General features: G+C 37.0%; 1 protein-coding gene across 2 annotated transcripts in view; it reads left to right on the top strand.

Annotated features, from left to right (window-relative positions):
- Nucleotides 1-11,929, top strand: part of NAP1L1 (nucleosome assembly protein 1 like 1) — a 29,914-nt gene extending 17,985 nt beyond the window's left edge. Inside the window, exons 5-15 of one of the 2 annotated variants that reach the window (XM_027886791.1) lie at nucleotides 612-753; nucleotides 1,216-1,296; nucleotides 1,553-1,681; nucleotides 2,176-2,247; nucleotides 2,884-3,023; nucleotides 4,168-4,313; nucleotides 4,424-4,443; nucleotides 5,624-5,746; nucleotides 6,736-6,768; nucleotides 7,178-7,228; nucleotides 9,137-11,929. In XM_027886791.1, coding sequence (XP_027742592.1) covers nucleotides 612-753; nucleotides 1,216-1,296; nucleotides 1,553-1,681; nucleotides 2,176-2,247; nucleotides 2,884-3,023; nucleotides 4,168-4,313; nucleotides 4,424-4,443; nucleotides 5,624-5,746; nucleotides 6,736-6,768; nucleotides 7,178-7,228; nucleotides 9,137-9,172 — 973 coding nt within the window. In that variant the 3' untranslated portion in view covers nucleotides 9,173-11,929. The remainder of the gene's footprint in view (nucleotides 1-611; nucleotides 754-1,215; nucleotides 1,297-1,552; nucleotides 1,682-2,175; nucleotides 2,248-2,883; nucleotides 3,024-4,167; nucleotides 4,314-4,423; nucleotides 4,444-5,623; nucleotides 5,747-6,735; nucleotides 6,769-7,177; nucleotides 7,229-9,136) is intronic. The other variant, XM_027886790.1, reaches the window with a different exon arrangement.
- Nucleotides 11,930-13,199: the final 1,270 nt, after the last annotated feature.

The following is a 13,199-nucleotide window of genomic DNA, read 5'->3' as shown; positions in this document are numbered from 1 at the left end:
TCTAAAGTGAAACTAATACTGGAAGTGTAGCTGACCAGTATTTATAGTAAGGAATGCATTAATTGGTTTCTTTTACATATTTGTAATATAGTGGCTCATTTAGCAAAACAGTTCTGTGTCACTTGGGGAGTATTTTAGAAGACAGTTCTATCAGCTGCTTTGCTTAGTGAAACAAAAAAGTCAGTTTTGAAGATCGAATTTCTTAGCAAAGAATTTCTCAACTGTCTTGAACTTTCTTTCACAAAACCAAGGGAGTTAATGAGAAAACCTTTCTTAATAATGCTCAACCCTATGAGTTTACTGTGCTGCTCATTGATAATGTAGAACTTGCTTTTAGGAAGCAGATTTATTGCACAAGTTTGTCATGTGATTGACCCAGGTGTGGAATACTCTGGTTCTAACTGAGGTTAAGCCTCAATTTAAGAGCTTGTGCTAACAGTTTCAATCTGTGGTGCAGTGGGTCATAGTTTTGATTTTTATGGCTTTCTGAAGTTTAAAGTAGAATGTAAAATGTGACACAAGTCGGTTAACTTGCAAGGGGACTGGTTAAGGAAGGATCAATAGTGCTTGGAACGCATAGTTAATAACAGTTCTGTCACTGAATCTTTCAGCTTGCCTAAAGTTGTAAAAAGACGTGTGAATGCTCTCAAGAACCTTCAAGTTCAGTGTGCACAGATAGAAGCAAAGTTCTATGAGGAAGTTCATGAACTGGAAAGAAAATATGCTGCTCTCTATCAGCCCTTATTTGACAAGGTATTTTAATGCTACTCTGATTTGTACTTTAAGGCTTCAGCTAAAATACAAGGGAATATAATAAACTGAATGCTTATGCTGTTCTGAATTACTTTGGTCTCATAGGTGCCTGTTTAATTCAATTGATGCAATTTTGGCATTCATGTGAACGTCAATTAAGATTAAGGGAGTGAAAGGTTCAGTCTGTTCCATGGTTACCAAAATCACTTTAGTATACCAGGCCTCACTTTAATTGAGCAGATGTCAGATGATATTATAACCTTTCTGGGACTTTAGTGTTTATTTTAGTGTGTTGAAAACCTCCAAACTGCTGGATCTGTCCTTTAGAGCCAGAAGAAAATGTTTTGATAAATAGTTAATGTATTACTCATTGTGTAGTTTAGGATTAAGAATTTACTGCTATGGATATTGCTAATTGTAATGGCTAGGAAATTCAAAAATGTTCTTGGTTTAATCTTCCAGCGAAGTGAAATCATAAATGCAATTTATGAACCTACAGAAGAAGAATGTGAATGGAAAGCAGATATTGAAGAAGAAATTTCAGTGAGTATCTTAGATGGTTCTTATAAATATCTCAAGCTTTAGCATGAAACGAGAGTCAATACAGTAACTGAAGTTTAAAAAAAGAAAGATTGGATTCCTAATGATTACTTGCTTATAATAACTATATTAATTCTTAATGGTTGCCTAAAGCGTGCACATGAATCTTAAGCTGTACTGGTATTGACATGAAACTGTTAATGAACCTTATGGGCACTCGTTTAAAATTAAGAAAACCTAACGTTTTTATTCTGTTAAGGACGAAATGAAAGAGAAAGCCAAGGTTGAAGAAGAAAAAAAAGATGAAGAAAAAGAAGACCCCAAAGGAATTCCTGAGTTTTGGCTGACAGTATTCAAGAATGTGGACTTGCTCAGTGATATGGTGCAGGTAGGTGGTGATCCAGGCTTATTTAAAGCTGCATTAGTACTCAATCCAAGTGTCTTTAAGAAAGGAGCAGGAACACTACATTGCTTGATATGTCTGTTGGAGAGTAAAAATGGAACCATTCCTTGGCTCTCATCTCTGGTACTTAATTCAACTGAGAGTGTAGAACACTGAAATATTTCCTTAATGTTTTATTTTTTGAACCTATTTTACCATACTGATACCTCTTCTGTGCTTATAGGAGTGTGTGTGATGTGTATTAGACACTGCTATAAACTGTACTTGGTGTTTGCATGGATTTTGATTGTGTGCTGCATTGGAGAGCCTGTACAGCCATTGTTGCCTTCTGCTGGTCATGTTCATGACAGTATTTCAGTACTGGAACAAGGTTTCTATTCTAAGGAAAACTCATTCTAAACAGTTTTGTTTCTGTGGGTCCTTAAATCTGTATATAATTTAATGTTATGAAAATTAAATACACTGTGTTTTCTTTACAGGAACATGATGAACCTATCCTGAAATACTTAAAAGATATAAAAGTGAAATTTTCAGAAGTTGGACAGCCTATGGTTAGTTTAACTTATTAAACAAGATTATATTTGTGTTATCTTAACACTTATTTGTATATTAGCAACATGATCTGTGATAGCCAATTGTCTTGCAGAAATCATGAGAAAATATACAGCTGTTTCTTCTGAGAAACAGTACAAGGGCTTGTACTCCTTTTGCTCTGCCCTGCAAATGACTTTATACTAAATTTAACCTTCAACTTCTGATGAGATTAAGTTTCTGATGACTTAAGTTTCACCTTTGCATTTTGATACCTTTAGGTACTTTCTGTGTAACTGTTACAATTTGACAAATTTTCCTGACAGAAATCAAGCAGTTTTCTAAGTTCTGATATTTTTAAATTCAGAAGTTCTCTCTATACATTAGCATCAGGAAAGCTGTACACTGGGAGATCTTCTGTCATTACTGCAAACAGTATATTAACTAACAAGAACAAGATCAACATGGTAAATTAAAATATTTGAAGATTTTTTGTACAACTTGGGTAGCAGATTCTACAATAAGTGATGGATGTATTGGAGGAGAAGGGTGTATTCTGTTGCATGTGGGGTTTTTTGGGGTTGGATTTTAGGTATTCAGAAATTAAAGGTCTGAGTTGTAAATTACTAAAGTTCTTGCTTTGCAATCCTTTTTAGAGTTTCACATTAGAATTTCATTTTGAACCAAACGACTACTTCACAAATGAAGTGTTGACAAAGACATATAGAATGAGGTCAGAACCAGATGATTCTGATCCCTTCTCCTTTGATGGACCAGAAATCATGGGTTGTACAGGGTAAGTGCTAACAGATAGCTTTAAAGCAATATAACACTTTCCTCCTTAGTATTAACCACTATAGACTTTTACAGCATCTTGGGAAGGTGCTGGAAAAGATAATTCTAATAACTTGTGAACAACTGGGTTTGACTTGAGTTTTTTAGTTGTTATAACTTCAATACAATACAGAAAATATATTATTTATATTACATAATTTATAAGCGTATGTATTATATATGCATATAAATAAAAATGTAATCAGTATTTATTTAGAAATCCTGTTCTGCAAATCTTCTGTAAGATTTAGTTTTAGCTGCTTGAGTAGCTTTGATCAGACTGTTTTGTCTTTCCCAGTTTGGACTGTTCTTGAAAAGCATGAATCCTGGCAGAGTTTGATGTGAGATCACACTCTGCTTCTGTGAAAGTGGTTAATTCCTAGTCCTTGTTTTGTCTTTTAACTAAGAAAGCCTCTCCGTGTCCCAAAGCAACTCACTCCATTCCTTTGAGTCTTTAAAGGAATCTAATGAGAAACTTCTGCAAATGCAGATGGTTTCACAGACGTGATGTTTTCATTTATGTGTCACCAGAATGTTTTGACTGTTAGAGAAGTCTTCTGGTATGGTTCTGCTCTGTAAGTAGGATAGAGTTAAAAAAAAAACCAAAACATCAGAACCCAAACAAACACAAGAAGACAAAAACCTCACAAACAAACAACTCAAAATCAACCAAAATCTAAACACCTGCTTGATGCATTATTTTAAGGATTTATTGACTATAATGATAGGTGTGGTGAACTTTGGCATATTACTAACAGGACCAAATATGACGTTATAATGGAGGGTGGCTCTCAAAACAGTGTGATACTGTTCTCTGATAGGAAAATAGGCAGTACTTGGTTTCTAATGAAAATTAGTATTTCAGAGATTGAGTGGAGAAGGAAAAATTTCTGGATGGAAACAATCCTAAAATGAGCCTGTTAGTCTTGTTCTTCACATTTAGAAGAATGAAAAGATAGCACTGAATAAATACTACCTTAGTATTTTCTATGCATTGTGTCTTGCAGTTGTGATAGTCTTGGTAGGTACTTGTAACAAGGTGAATGTGATTAAGTTGCAGCTGATTTTGGGGTTCTGTTTGTTTTTTCCCTCTTTTTTCTTTTTAGTTGTCAAATAGACTGGAAAAAAGGAAAGAATGTTACTTTGAAAACCATTAAGAAGAAGCAGAAACATAAGGGCCGTGGAACAGTTAGGACTGTGACAAAAACTGTTTCAAATGACTCTTTCTTCAACTTCTTTAGTCCTCCTGAAGGTAAGCTGAATGGTAATTTATCTGCATTAACTTGTAATGTAGAATGCACTTCACTCACTTGTTTCTTCTCTTTTTTTTCTTTTTTTTCTTTTTTTTTTTTTTTTATACAGTTCCCGAAAGTGGAGAGCTGGTGAGTTGGCTTATTTAAAATATGGTGGTGGTGTGTTTATGGAAATTGTATGAGAAGTTCTTAAACAGCTTCACTTTTAATTGCCTCTGTATTTAACTGAGAATACCTGTGAGGACTAGTATGTATTGTTTTCTTTATTAGAAGGAGTGTTTATTGAGTTGAGTGGTAGAGTTTAGTTTAGTTAACTTTACCAGTTCATGCTTTCTGAAAGCTACCTTGTGAGTTGTTAACAGTTGTACAGATGTAGTGATCTTCATTATTAGTCTCTGATCTAATGGGTGGTTGTAAGTCTTTCCCTTCAGGGGTTGTTTGGATGATTTTATCTTATGGTTGAATGTATCTGGTTGTATTTTATTCTGTTGAAAGTTTTCCAAGCTATTAACTCTTGGAGAAAGTAATAAAACAATAATAGAAACCCGCAAGAACCTGCTTTTCTGTGTGCTCACTGTGGCAATAAGCCATGTTTTTGTTAGGAGAAAAACTACTGAAAATACTTAAGAGTGGGGAAGGAACATGTTGTGCAGCTAGAGTGAGAAATGACATTGAGGTTCCAGAGGTGTGCAGTTAGAACTCCAATTGGCATGGACACCAAAAAGTGTATGTTTACAATGTTAAAAAGAAAAAAACCACCCAAAAAAGAAGCTTTTTGAATTGAAGGTAATTCTCAGGTGGGAGACAGCAGAACACTTGGTGTGAAAACAAAAGGATCGAGAGATTGGGGCTGGATCAGAGAGCATTTTAGGTGCTCAGGTGCTTCATACTGGCTTGTCTAATGGGGCTCATGGAGGAGATGCACTGTAGGAATCAGAAGGAGGTTGGCTGGCTACTGTAAGGGTACTGTGCCTATGAACTGAAGTCTATGGGACTAAGATTAAACAATCTTTCTACTTGGAACAAAAGGAAGTTGGGGGTGGGAGAAGAATAGAAGTTAAACTCCAGAATTTTGTATAATTTAGCTTACTGAAGCAGCAGCCTCCCACTGCATAATGTAGGTGGGCTGTTTAAAGTGTCAAACTTGGCTCCTCAGTTTCAATTCTGTAAAGGGTCCTGAAACAAAAAAAAAATCAGTGCATGGGATTTGTATAAATCTGACCACATCAAATTCCATGCAACTTGTGTTTATCTGTCAGAAGTAGTTATTATCACCTTATGGTTAAGGAAATACTATTGTTTTATGCAGGATGATGAATCTGAGGCAATCCTCGCTGCAGACTTTGAAATAGGCCATTTCTTGCGTGAACGTATAGTCCCCCGATCAGTATTGTACTTCACAGGAGAAGCTATTGAAGATGACGATGATGACGTAAGTATAGCGTTCATTCAAAACACTAAAATCTTTGAAATATTGCTACTTAAAGACTTTCGGTTATTTTTGACATTGGTATCTTTAGAATGGGATGCATCAATGTTGATTTCAGCAGAGCTTCCTAGAGTGTTGAGTAAAGAGAAGCATGAAAGTAATTAATCTTTGAAGTAGTGACTTCAGAATTTTGTGGCAAAAGTAATGGTAGAAGCTGAACCTCCAAGAGGATGTCTTAGTAGAATTTTGTGTAAAGGCATTTCTAGAGAGTTGTACCCAATACTTTGGTAGAACTATAGTGAACTGCCAGAGAACAAATCAGCCTTTTTATCTATTTGCTCAGCTCTTCTTTGTGCTTGCAGTGATATTGGGATACCAGCTTTCATGAGATTCAGGCCTCATCCTTTCAAGAGTGCACTCTTACTTATTGTTAGATAAGCACGTTCAAAGCATGCCAAAATACTCAAAGCAAGTTCTACAAAAGCTTAAATTAAGTGCATTAAAAGAGCTAAGCTTGAAATCAATAAACCACAAAGCCCCCTAAGAATTTTATACAGGTAAAATATTTTCTGTCCCCTGCCTCTACTTAAGTGAGGACAGTTTGACAGTTCAGATAGCTTAGATATGCCTGTCTTACATGCAGTTTTTACAATCTAAATTGTTAGCCCTTGGTCCAAAGCCTTGGGTGGGGATGTGGAGGAGGGAGGAGCTGACTATGGATTGCTTTGGGCTGCCCGGCCCCCTGCCGGCCACAAGTGCTACCGCAGTCTAATGGCTTCTCTAGTGCTGCAGAAAGGGATGCTCTGGCTTTCTCTGCCAGAGCTTGCTTGGCTTGAGAGGTTAAATATCTCATGCTGATGCATACAGCATTTGACAGATACAGGAACTTCTCTCAAGAGCACCATACAGTGTAGTCTCTGCCTTCTACTTGAGTTTGAGCTATAAATGGGTGCATTTATGATGCTTTCAAAACCGTTTATTTTCTCTCCTAGTATGATGAAGAAGGTGAAGAGGCAGATGATGAGGTAAGATGACAGATGCCCTTGGTTCAAATGTTTTCCCTGTTGTAGTTTCTTATCTGAATAAGAGTTCCTTTAGTTTTTGAGAGCTCTGGACACTAAGTTTAAGAATTACTTAGGAAGTAAGATACAATATATTATTTTGTGGATCTAGGATGAACAATTTTTTAAAAACAACAGAACAACAAGAAAACAGAAACCAAACTAAGACAACCCTTAAGGTATCTTACAAATTTAAGTTTCAACTGGTGTTAAAAGATGGCATGCTTTGTGGAGGGTTAGCTAATACAATATGTATAGCATGAAGTTGTAATGAATGTATTTCTGAATATAATTTAATCTTAATTTTCATGAAAATGGCTCAGGAGGCTGAATGTGGATAAGCTAGAGAAAATAAACAAGTGTTTTCTTTTAGGAGGGGGAAGAAGAAGCAGATGAAGAAAATGATCCTGACTATGACCCAAAAGTAAGGAATTAAAATGAATGTTTGAAGTTTGTGTACACATGGATATTTAAAATTTTATGTACAATAAATTTTGATTTTAGTTTAAGTATTTAATCAGTAGTTCCTATAGTGAGTATGTTTTGGCTGAGGCTGTTTCAGTCCTAGTTCTGACAGACTAATATTGGCAGAGAAACTTCTACAAAGTTTTTTCTCCAAGAATCATTTTGTTAAAGTAACTTTCAGCTTTGAGCACTGAGGTTAGTCAGGCTTGGTTTTCTATAAACTTGTCTTGCATCAAGTTGCTGCTAATGATGAAAATATTCTATAGCAATTATAAGGAGATGCAGAGAACTGCGTATCCAGGTTCGGTTTTTGGAAACATGTTACCATCTGGCTCTCGCACAGATTTTCCTAGCAGAATACAAAACTGAGACTTTTTCAAGGGAGGTAAATAGCAAGTCTTTTATTGTTTGAGGTAGTAAAAGTCAAGGTCCAGGAAACATACCTACAGCCAAGTCTATCTCGCATTGGCCTTTTTAGCCATCAGCGCGCTTGTAGCAAGCATAGGTAGAGCCCTTCTCAAATCTTCGTTCACAAAGCCCAGCCATGATGATGGAGTAAAAGTCAAGGTCCAGGAACATACCTACAGCCAAGTACTAAAGTATGAACAGCCAAGTGCCATTGGCAGGTTTCTTAATCCATGGGAAGGGCAAATCACTAATCAGGCGAAAAAATGATTGTGAGCCACTCAGTTCATACCTTTTTAATATTTGAGGGAAAGGCACATAGGGCCACCTAAAAACATCTGGTGGGTAGTAGGTGAAAGCTCCAGTCATGAAGTCTGTCTGAAGTACTTCAAAATGCCTGCTCTAAAATGTCCTTGCCATTTCAAATGAGGAGGCACTGTGTTTTCCAGTAGGAGTGGTTTGAGCTACTATCAAAGTACTATTGAAAGAATTACATAATCTTAGCGTTGTATCTAGAAAGACATAGAGTAAGAACTGTTAATCAAAATGCACAGCCTCTTGGTGATTCATCTGCTATAGTGTATTCAAACTGCTTCCTAGTCAAGGAAGTTTGGGAATAAAAATTAACAGCTGCAAATTGGGCTTCTTATTTCAACCATTTCACATACTGCTTTTCGTAGTGAAATAGAACTGAGAAAGGCCAAGACGGCATGCTCAGTTTCAGAGAGAACTGCCAGAGGGCTAGGAACAGTAGTGGTACTATTAGTGTATTGACATAAGGATAAATAGTTGTAAGCTGATCGCGGGCTATAAGCCAGATGAATTAAAGCACTGTGGTCCTAGGCTAGCTATCCAGATCGGAGTAAAACTTGGAGTAAAACTTGTATTTGAACTCTGCCCTCAAAAAACCTTTTCCTTAAATTCCCATATTACTGTGACATTGTTGGTTTTCTGTTTCACTATAACAGAAGAAATTTTCCATGTTAGAATTTTCTAACAACTGGAATTTATTGCAGAAGATGTTTCCGGAGTGTTAAGAATGTACTGTGATTTGGAGTTGCATTGCTCTATGGTGGCTTCTGGAATAAGGGTGTACCCTTCTTACTGCCCACAGGAAATTTGTTTTCTCTCAAGCTGCCTGGTAGAAGGCCTGGATGCTTCTTCTGAGCTGGGTTGTTTGTTACTACGTGTAATGCTTCTCCATTTTACAGTTACGATGTCTTTCAGAGTATTTTGCCACACTTGGCTCTGAATAGGTTTTTGTTCTGGATTGTATACTAATGCACTAACAAAGCCAAAATCAATGCCGTGTCCAAAGAGAGCAGTATTGCTAGTACTAAGCAAGGGAAAAGATGGAAGAAGAGCTTGAATGCTGCAGCTTAAGAAAGCACGTCCAGCAATATTGGTAGTTCTTTTAACATTCAGGTTTCTATAAACTAATGTTTCCTTTTTTTCTCAACAGAAGGATCAAAACCCAGCAGAATGCAAGCAGCAGTGAAGCAGTGTGTATGTGGCCTTGAGGATTACCTGCACTGTAATAGCCTAAACACAACTATTAGTTACTTACAGCCTTATGTTTTGTATCTTGGTAGAATTAAGTAACCAATTTGTTAAAAAAAGAAATCAAACACATAAGAACCAGTTTAAAATGTAGGTTTAATCTACCTAGCATTTTAACAGTATAATTTTCTGCCAATATGTAGAATGCAGTAAATCCCCTAAAGCATGAATGTTAATTCATTGCTACATAGTTTGGTTCTTGTGAAGTCTTTGTCATGTAGCTATTAGACTGCAGCTGTGAAGATTATCAGAATTGTTAACTGAGACCAATATTTGTTTAGAGAAAACTCTCTCCTGAAGAACCAACCAAAGTATTTTTCAGCCTAGTAGTCTGAACGGGTTTAAGTCTGCTTGCACTAGCTGTGCCTTCATTACTTTGTTATAGAAATGGCAGTGACTTGTACTAACTAGGAGGTGATGATGCATTTTGAATTTGACTACTTGAGAAGACTAGTATAACTTGTTTTATTTCCAATGAGACCACATTAAACATTCATAACTGTCAGCTTGTTTATGCTATGGGTTTTGTATTTTATGTGACACAGTGATCTACAAAAGAAACCTAGTCATCATATTAAGGTTATTGTTTACCACTGGGGTGTGAATAAAACCTAGTATTTTCAGAAGCTAGTCTTGTTTTATTATGTGTGTATCTGCATGTGTAAACTGGTAAGACGTATCTTTCATGCTGCAGTTCATGTTTTACTTGGAACAAAAGTTGGTAATTACTGACAAGTGAATTATATAGCATTTGAAAAACAAACACAATAGTTTGGAAAGTTTGATCTGTACTTTCCATTTGCAGTGTGATAGTTGTGAATCTGGGCTAGATGTTCCAGTGATTGGTCCGCACTGCCATTTTAGAGAAGACAAGTTCTTAGAAGTGGGGCTAGATCTGATAAAGGACTTCAGTATTGCTGTGCCTGACTCTAAGGCATTGCATATTAGTATGAAATCTGAAGCAAAGTGCCTTGGATTTTCAGTCTGTGTAGAACAGAGCTATGTTGTCCTGAACAAAACCTGCCCTGCAGCCAAAGGGAGTGCTAGAACACTTAGCTCTGTTTTAGTTTGTCCTCACTGTATCATCTATGGAGGAGGAAACAAATCCAAAAGAATTCCTCTTTCTTCACCTACTGTTCTGTTCATGTGCTTGTGTTGGCATGTTCTGGTTCATACTTTTGTCCATATTGGATGTTTTTTCTCAGTTAAAACACATGGGCTAGAAGACCTTTCTCATTCTAACCTTGCCTCTAGCCTATTAGTGGAGGTGCTGGATGAGATGTATATTTGAATTCATTCAGCTGAAAGAGACTGTGAACTGATGTATTCTGAGTTTTCCCAGTCAGTAGCATGCTACTGTACTCTGTGCTGTCTTGTCCTTCACAGATAACTATATCAGTTCTGATCTTCTAAACAAGTAGTTAGCTTTTTCAGGGATGGACGGGTCCCTGTAGGATTGGAAAGAAATGTCCAGCTAGCTGTGGATTTATTTCTGCAGTAGCTACTTTTTTTTTTTTGGGGGGGGGGGAGGCCGCTCCTATACTGACTTAGTTTGGAAAGAGCAGGGCAAACAGGAGTCAATAACATGAGGATAGGGCTGGTAGAAGAGTTTATCTAGCATGTCTGTTGTTTGGATGGTAAGTAATGCAGAATGAAGCTTATCCCAAGTGCCCTTCTGAATCATCAGACCCCCTGCGAGGATGTGGGTCTAGTGTCCTCTGACTAAACTGTTTTCATTTTATTTGTTCTTCTTTTTAATTCCTTGAAGGTTTAAATATCACACTGCTTCATTTCAGAATCCCTGCCAGGCTTTGCCCCTCTCCAGATAACTGTGGATTTGGGAGAAGTAGCTCATGTTATCTGTAGCTGTATATAAAATAGGACTGTTGAAGCTGTGATCTTGGGTGCTTTTTAGGTAACACCTAGATCATAGCGTAGAAAAATGCAGTTATGAAAGGTTAACAATCATTCTCTAGTAGCTGTGTGTTAAAGTAGGTGTGGTTGTGTTCCTGTGATACCAGAATATGCATGTCCTTTGAGGCACTTACCCTGCCAGGTGTTTTGGTTTCACATGGTCTCTTTGCTGAGCATCTCCCAGGTTTAAGTTTAAACTTCAGGGCATGTGGAGACCAAACTAATGGCATGTTATGAGCTTGAGCAGTCATTAATATGGGCCTTTGGGATTCATACTTCTGGACATGCAAAGTCTCTGAAGTCCTTACTTAGATCTAGCCCATTTTTGCTAACAGCATCTGGAAACTATCTTAAAAAAAAAAAAAAGTTAAAAGTTGTCTAAGTTTAAAAATTCAGTATACTTAACAAATTTGGCTTGTTCTTTTATTGCTTTCTCATTTAACATTTTTATAACATACGATGGGATACAATATTTGAAAAGGGGAGTTGGTACATGTCAAGGCACACCTGCAGCCTGCAAGATCCAGGGCCGTGAATCCATCTTTACTGACAGATTTTGGTAAGCTTCTCTGTAGATTGACTTGCTGGATCTAAAGCAGCAGTTCTTGTGCTCTCCAGACTGCAGCAGAAGGAAGGATAAAATAAAAGTGAGGTGCCACTTCTTATGGCATTTGTTAAATAAAAACTTCTGGTGCTTAACATAGTTTTGTTATCAACGACACTGTTGTTTAGCAATTCTGAAAGGCAGTATGTAGCAGGAACATTAAACTTTCAACATTGATTGGAGTGTTATGACTCATTCTTTTTACATAGAGCATGTCCTCATCTAGTATTTGAGAAGGGTAAGTTACCATGTTAAGAAGTTCATGTTAGGAAAATATGTCACTGAAATGGAATTTCTTGGGCAGTAGTTGCAGTACCACACCAAAGTTTAACATCTGTATAAATGGTGTCTTCTGTCCAGTTTTGGTTGTTGTATCAAAGGGCAGATTATCTTGGAGAAGTGGGAGGTTGGTGAGGGAAGGAGAATTTAATGAGACTTTAAATGACAGTGAAGTGTCCTCAGAGTTTATACTTGATGGAGAGGGCATGGTTCTTCGTAATTCTACGCTTTGAACAATCTAGATTAGATTTCATTAACACTAAAGAGTTTGCCTGTCTGATAAAATGTTGGTTGTGTTAAAAAAATAATTAAAAAGAAACCCAAAACAACAAACCCAGCATCCTGAAATAAAGGAGACCAAATTTAAGCTTAGCATTCTGAGGTTTTTTTGGAGAAAAAAAATTTTTTTTTTCCTCATTTCTTGGAGAAGGGTGATGTCAGGTGCAGTTAGAAGTGTTACCTTGGATTACATGAACACTTATCATAGCAACACTGCTTACCGATGTCTCCTACAGCTAACTAGCTTCGTAGGCTTAGATTCTTAGTTGGGTTCTTGGAACTGATGTTTCCCAAGCTAATGGCTGATATGTAACTTTGACATGTTTTGGTTTTTAAGTGAATACCTCAGAGGAATATAGAAAAATACAGAAATGGAATGTGTTCATCTTTGCTTTCAAGCTGATACTTCAACTTTCCCTGTGTTTTAAGGCCTGTTGCTGTCGACCGGACTTGGAAATTGATGGGAAACATATACGGATGAGCAGTTAACTTGTTTGATAAAAATTTCCTGTTTCCAAAAGTATCTATTCAGCAGTTGTTTCTCAGATGCTTTCTGTTGGCCAGAGGATTGTGGTGTGGCATTCTCAGTGGCTTAAGGAAGCAAAATGGTAAACCCCTCTGTACAGAGGGGACAGCCTGATAATGAAGGTATTTCTGTATGGAACAGCCTTGATGGTCTGCTAGGTTGGTCCTACAGCTGCATGGACGTTGGAGTAGGTAGACTCAGCTCTATAGCATTTTTATCTTTGTTCTGTGCAGATGTGTCCTCCAATCCAAGACTTTCTTGTGCAAGTTGGCGAAGCTGTTGCTACCACACCTTGAGTTTTGTTTCATAATAACTGCACAGTTCTGTTTGAGATGCACAAGTTTTCAAAAAGAGTGTTGAAAT

Source organism: Empidonax traillii, unplaced genomic scaffold (genome assembly GCF_003031625.1).
Source record: "Empidonax traillii isolate 1590-97213 ecotype Southwest subspecies unplaced genomic scaffold, ASM303162v1 scaffold195:size1760703, whole genome shotgun sequence".
Lineage (NCBI taxonomy): Eukaryota > Metazoa > Chordata > Aves > Passeriformes > Tyrannidae > Empidonax > Empidonax traillii.
The sequence above is the reverse complement of the archived record's forward strand: the minus strand, read 5'-3'. Positions and strand labels throughout refer to the sequence as shown.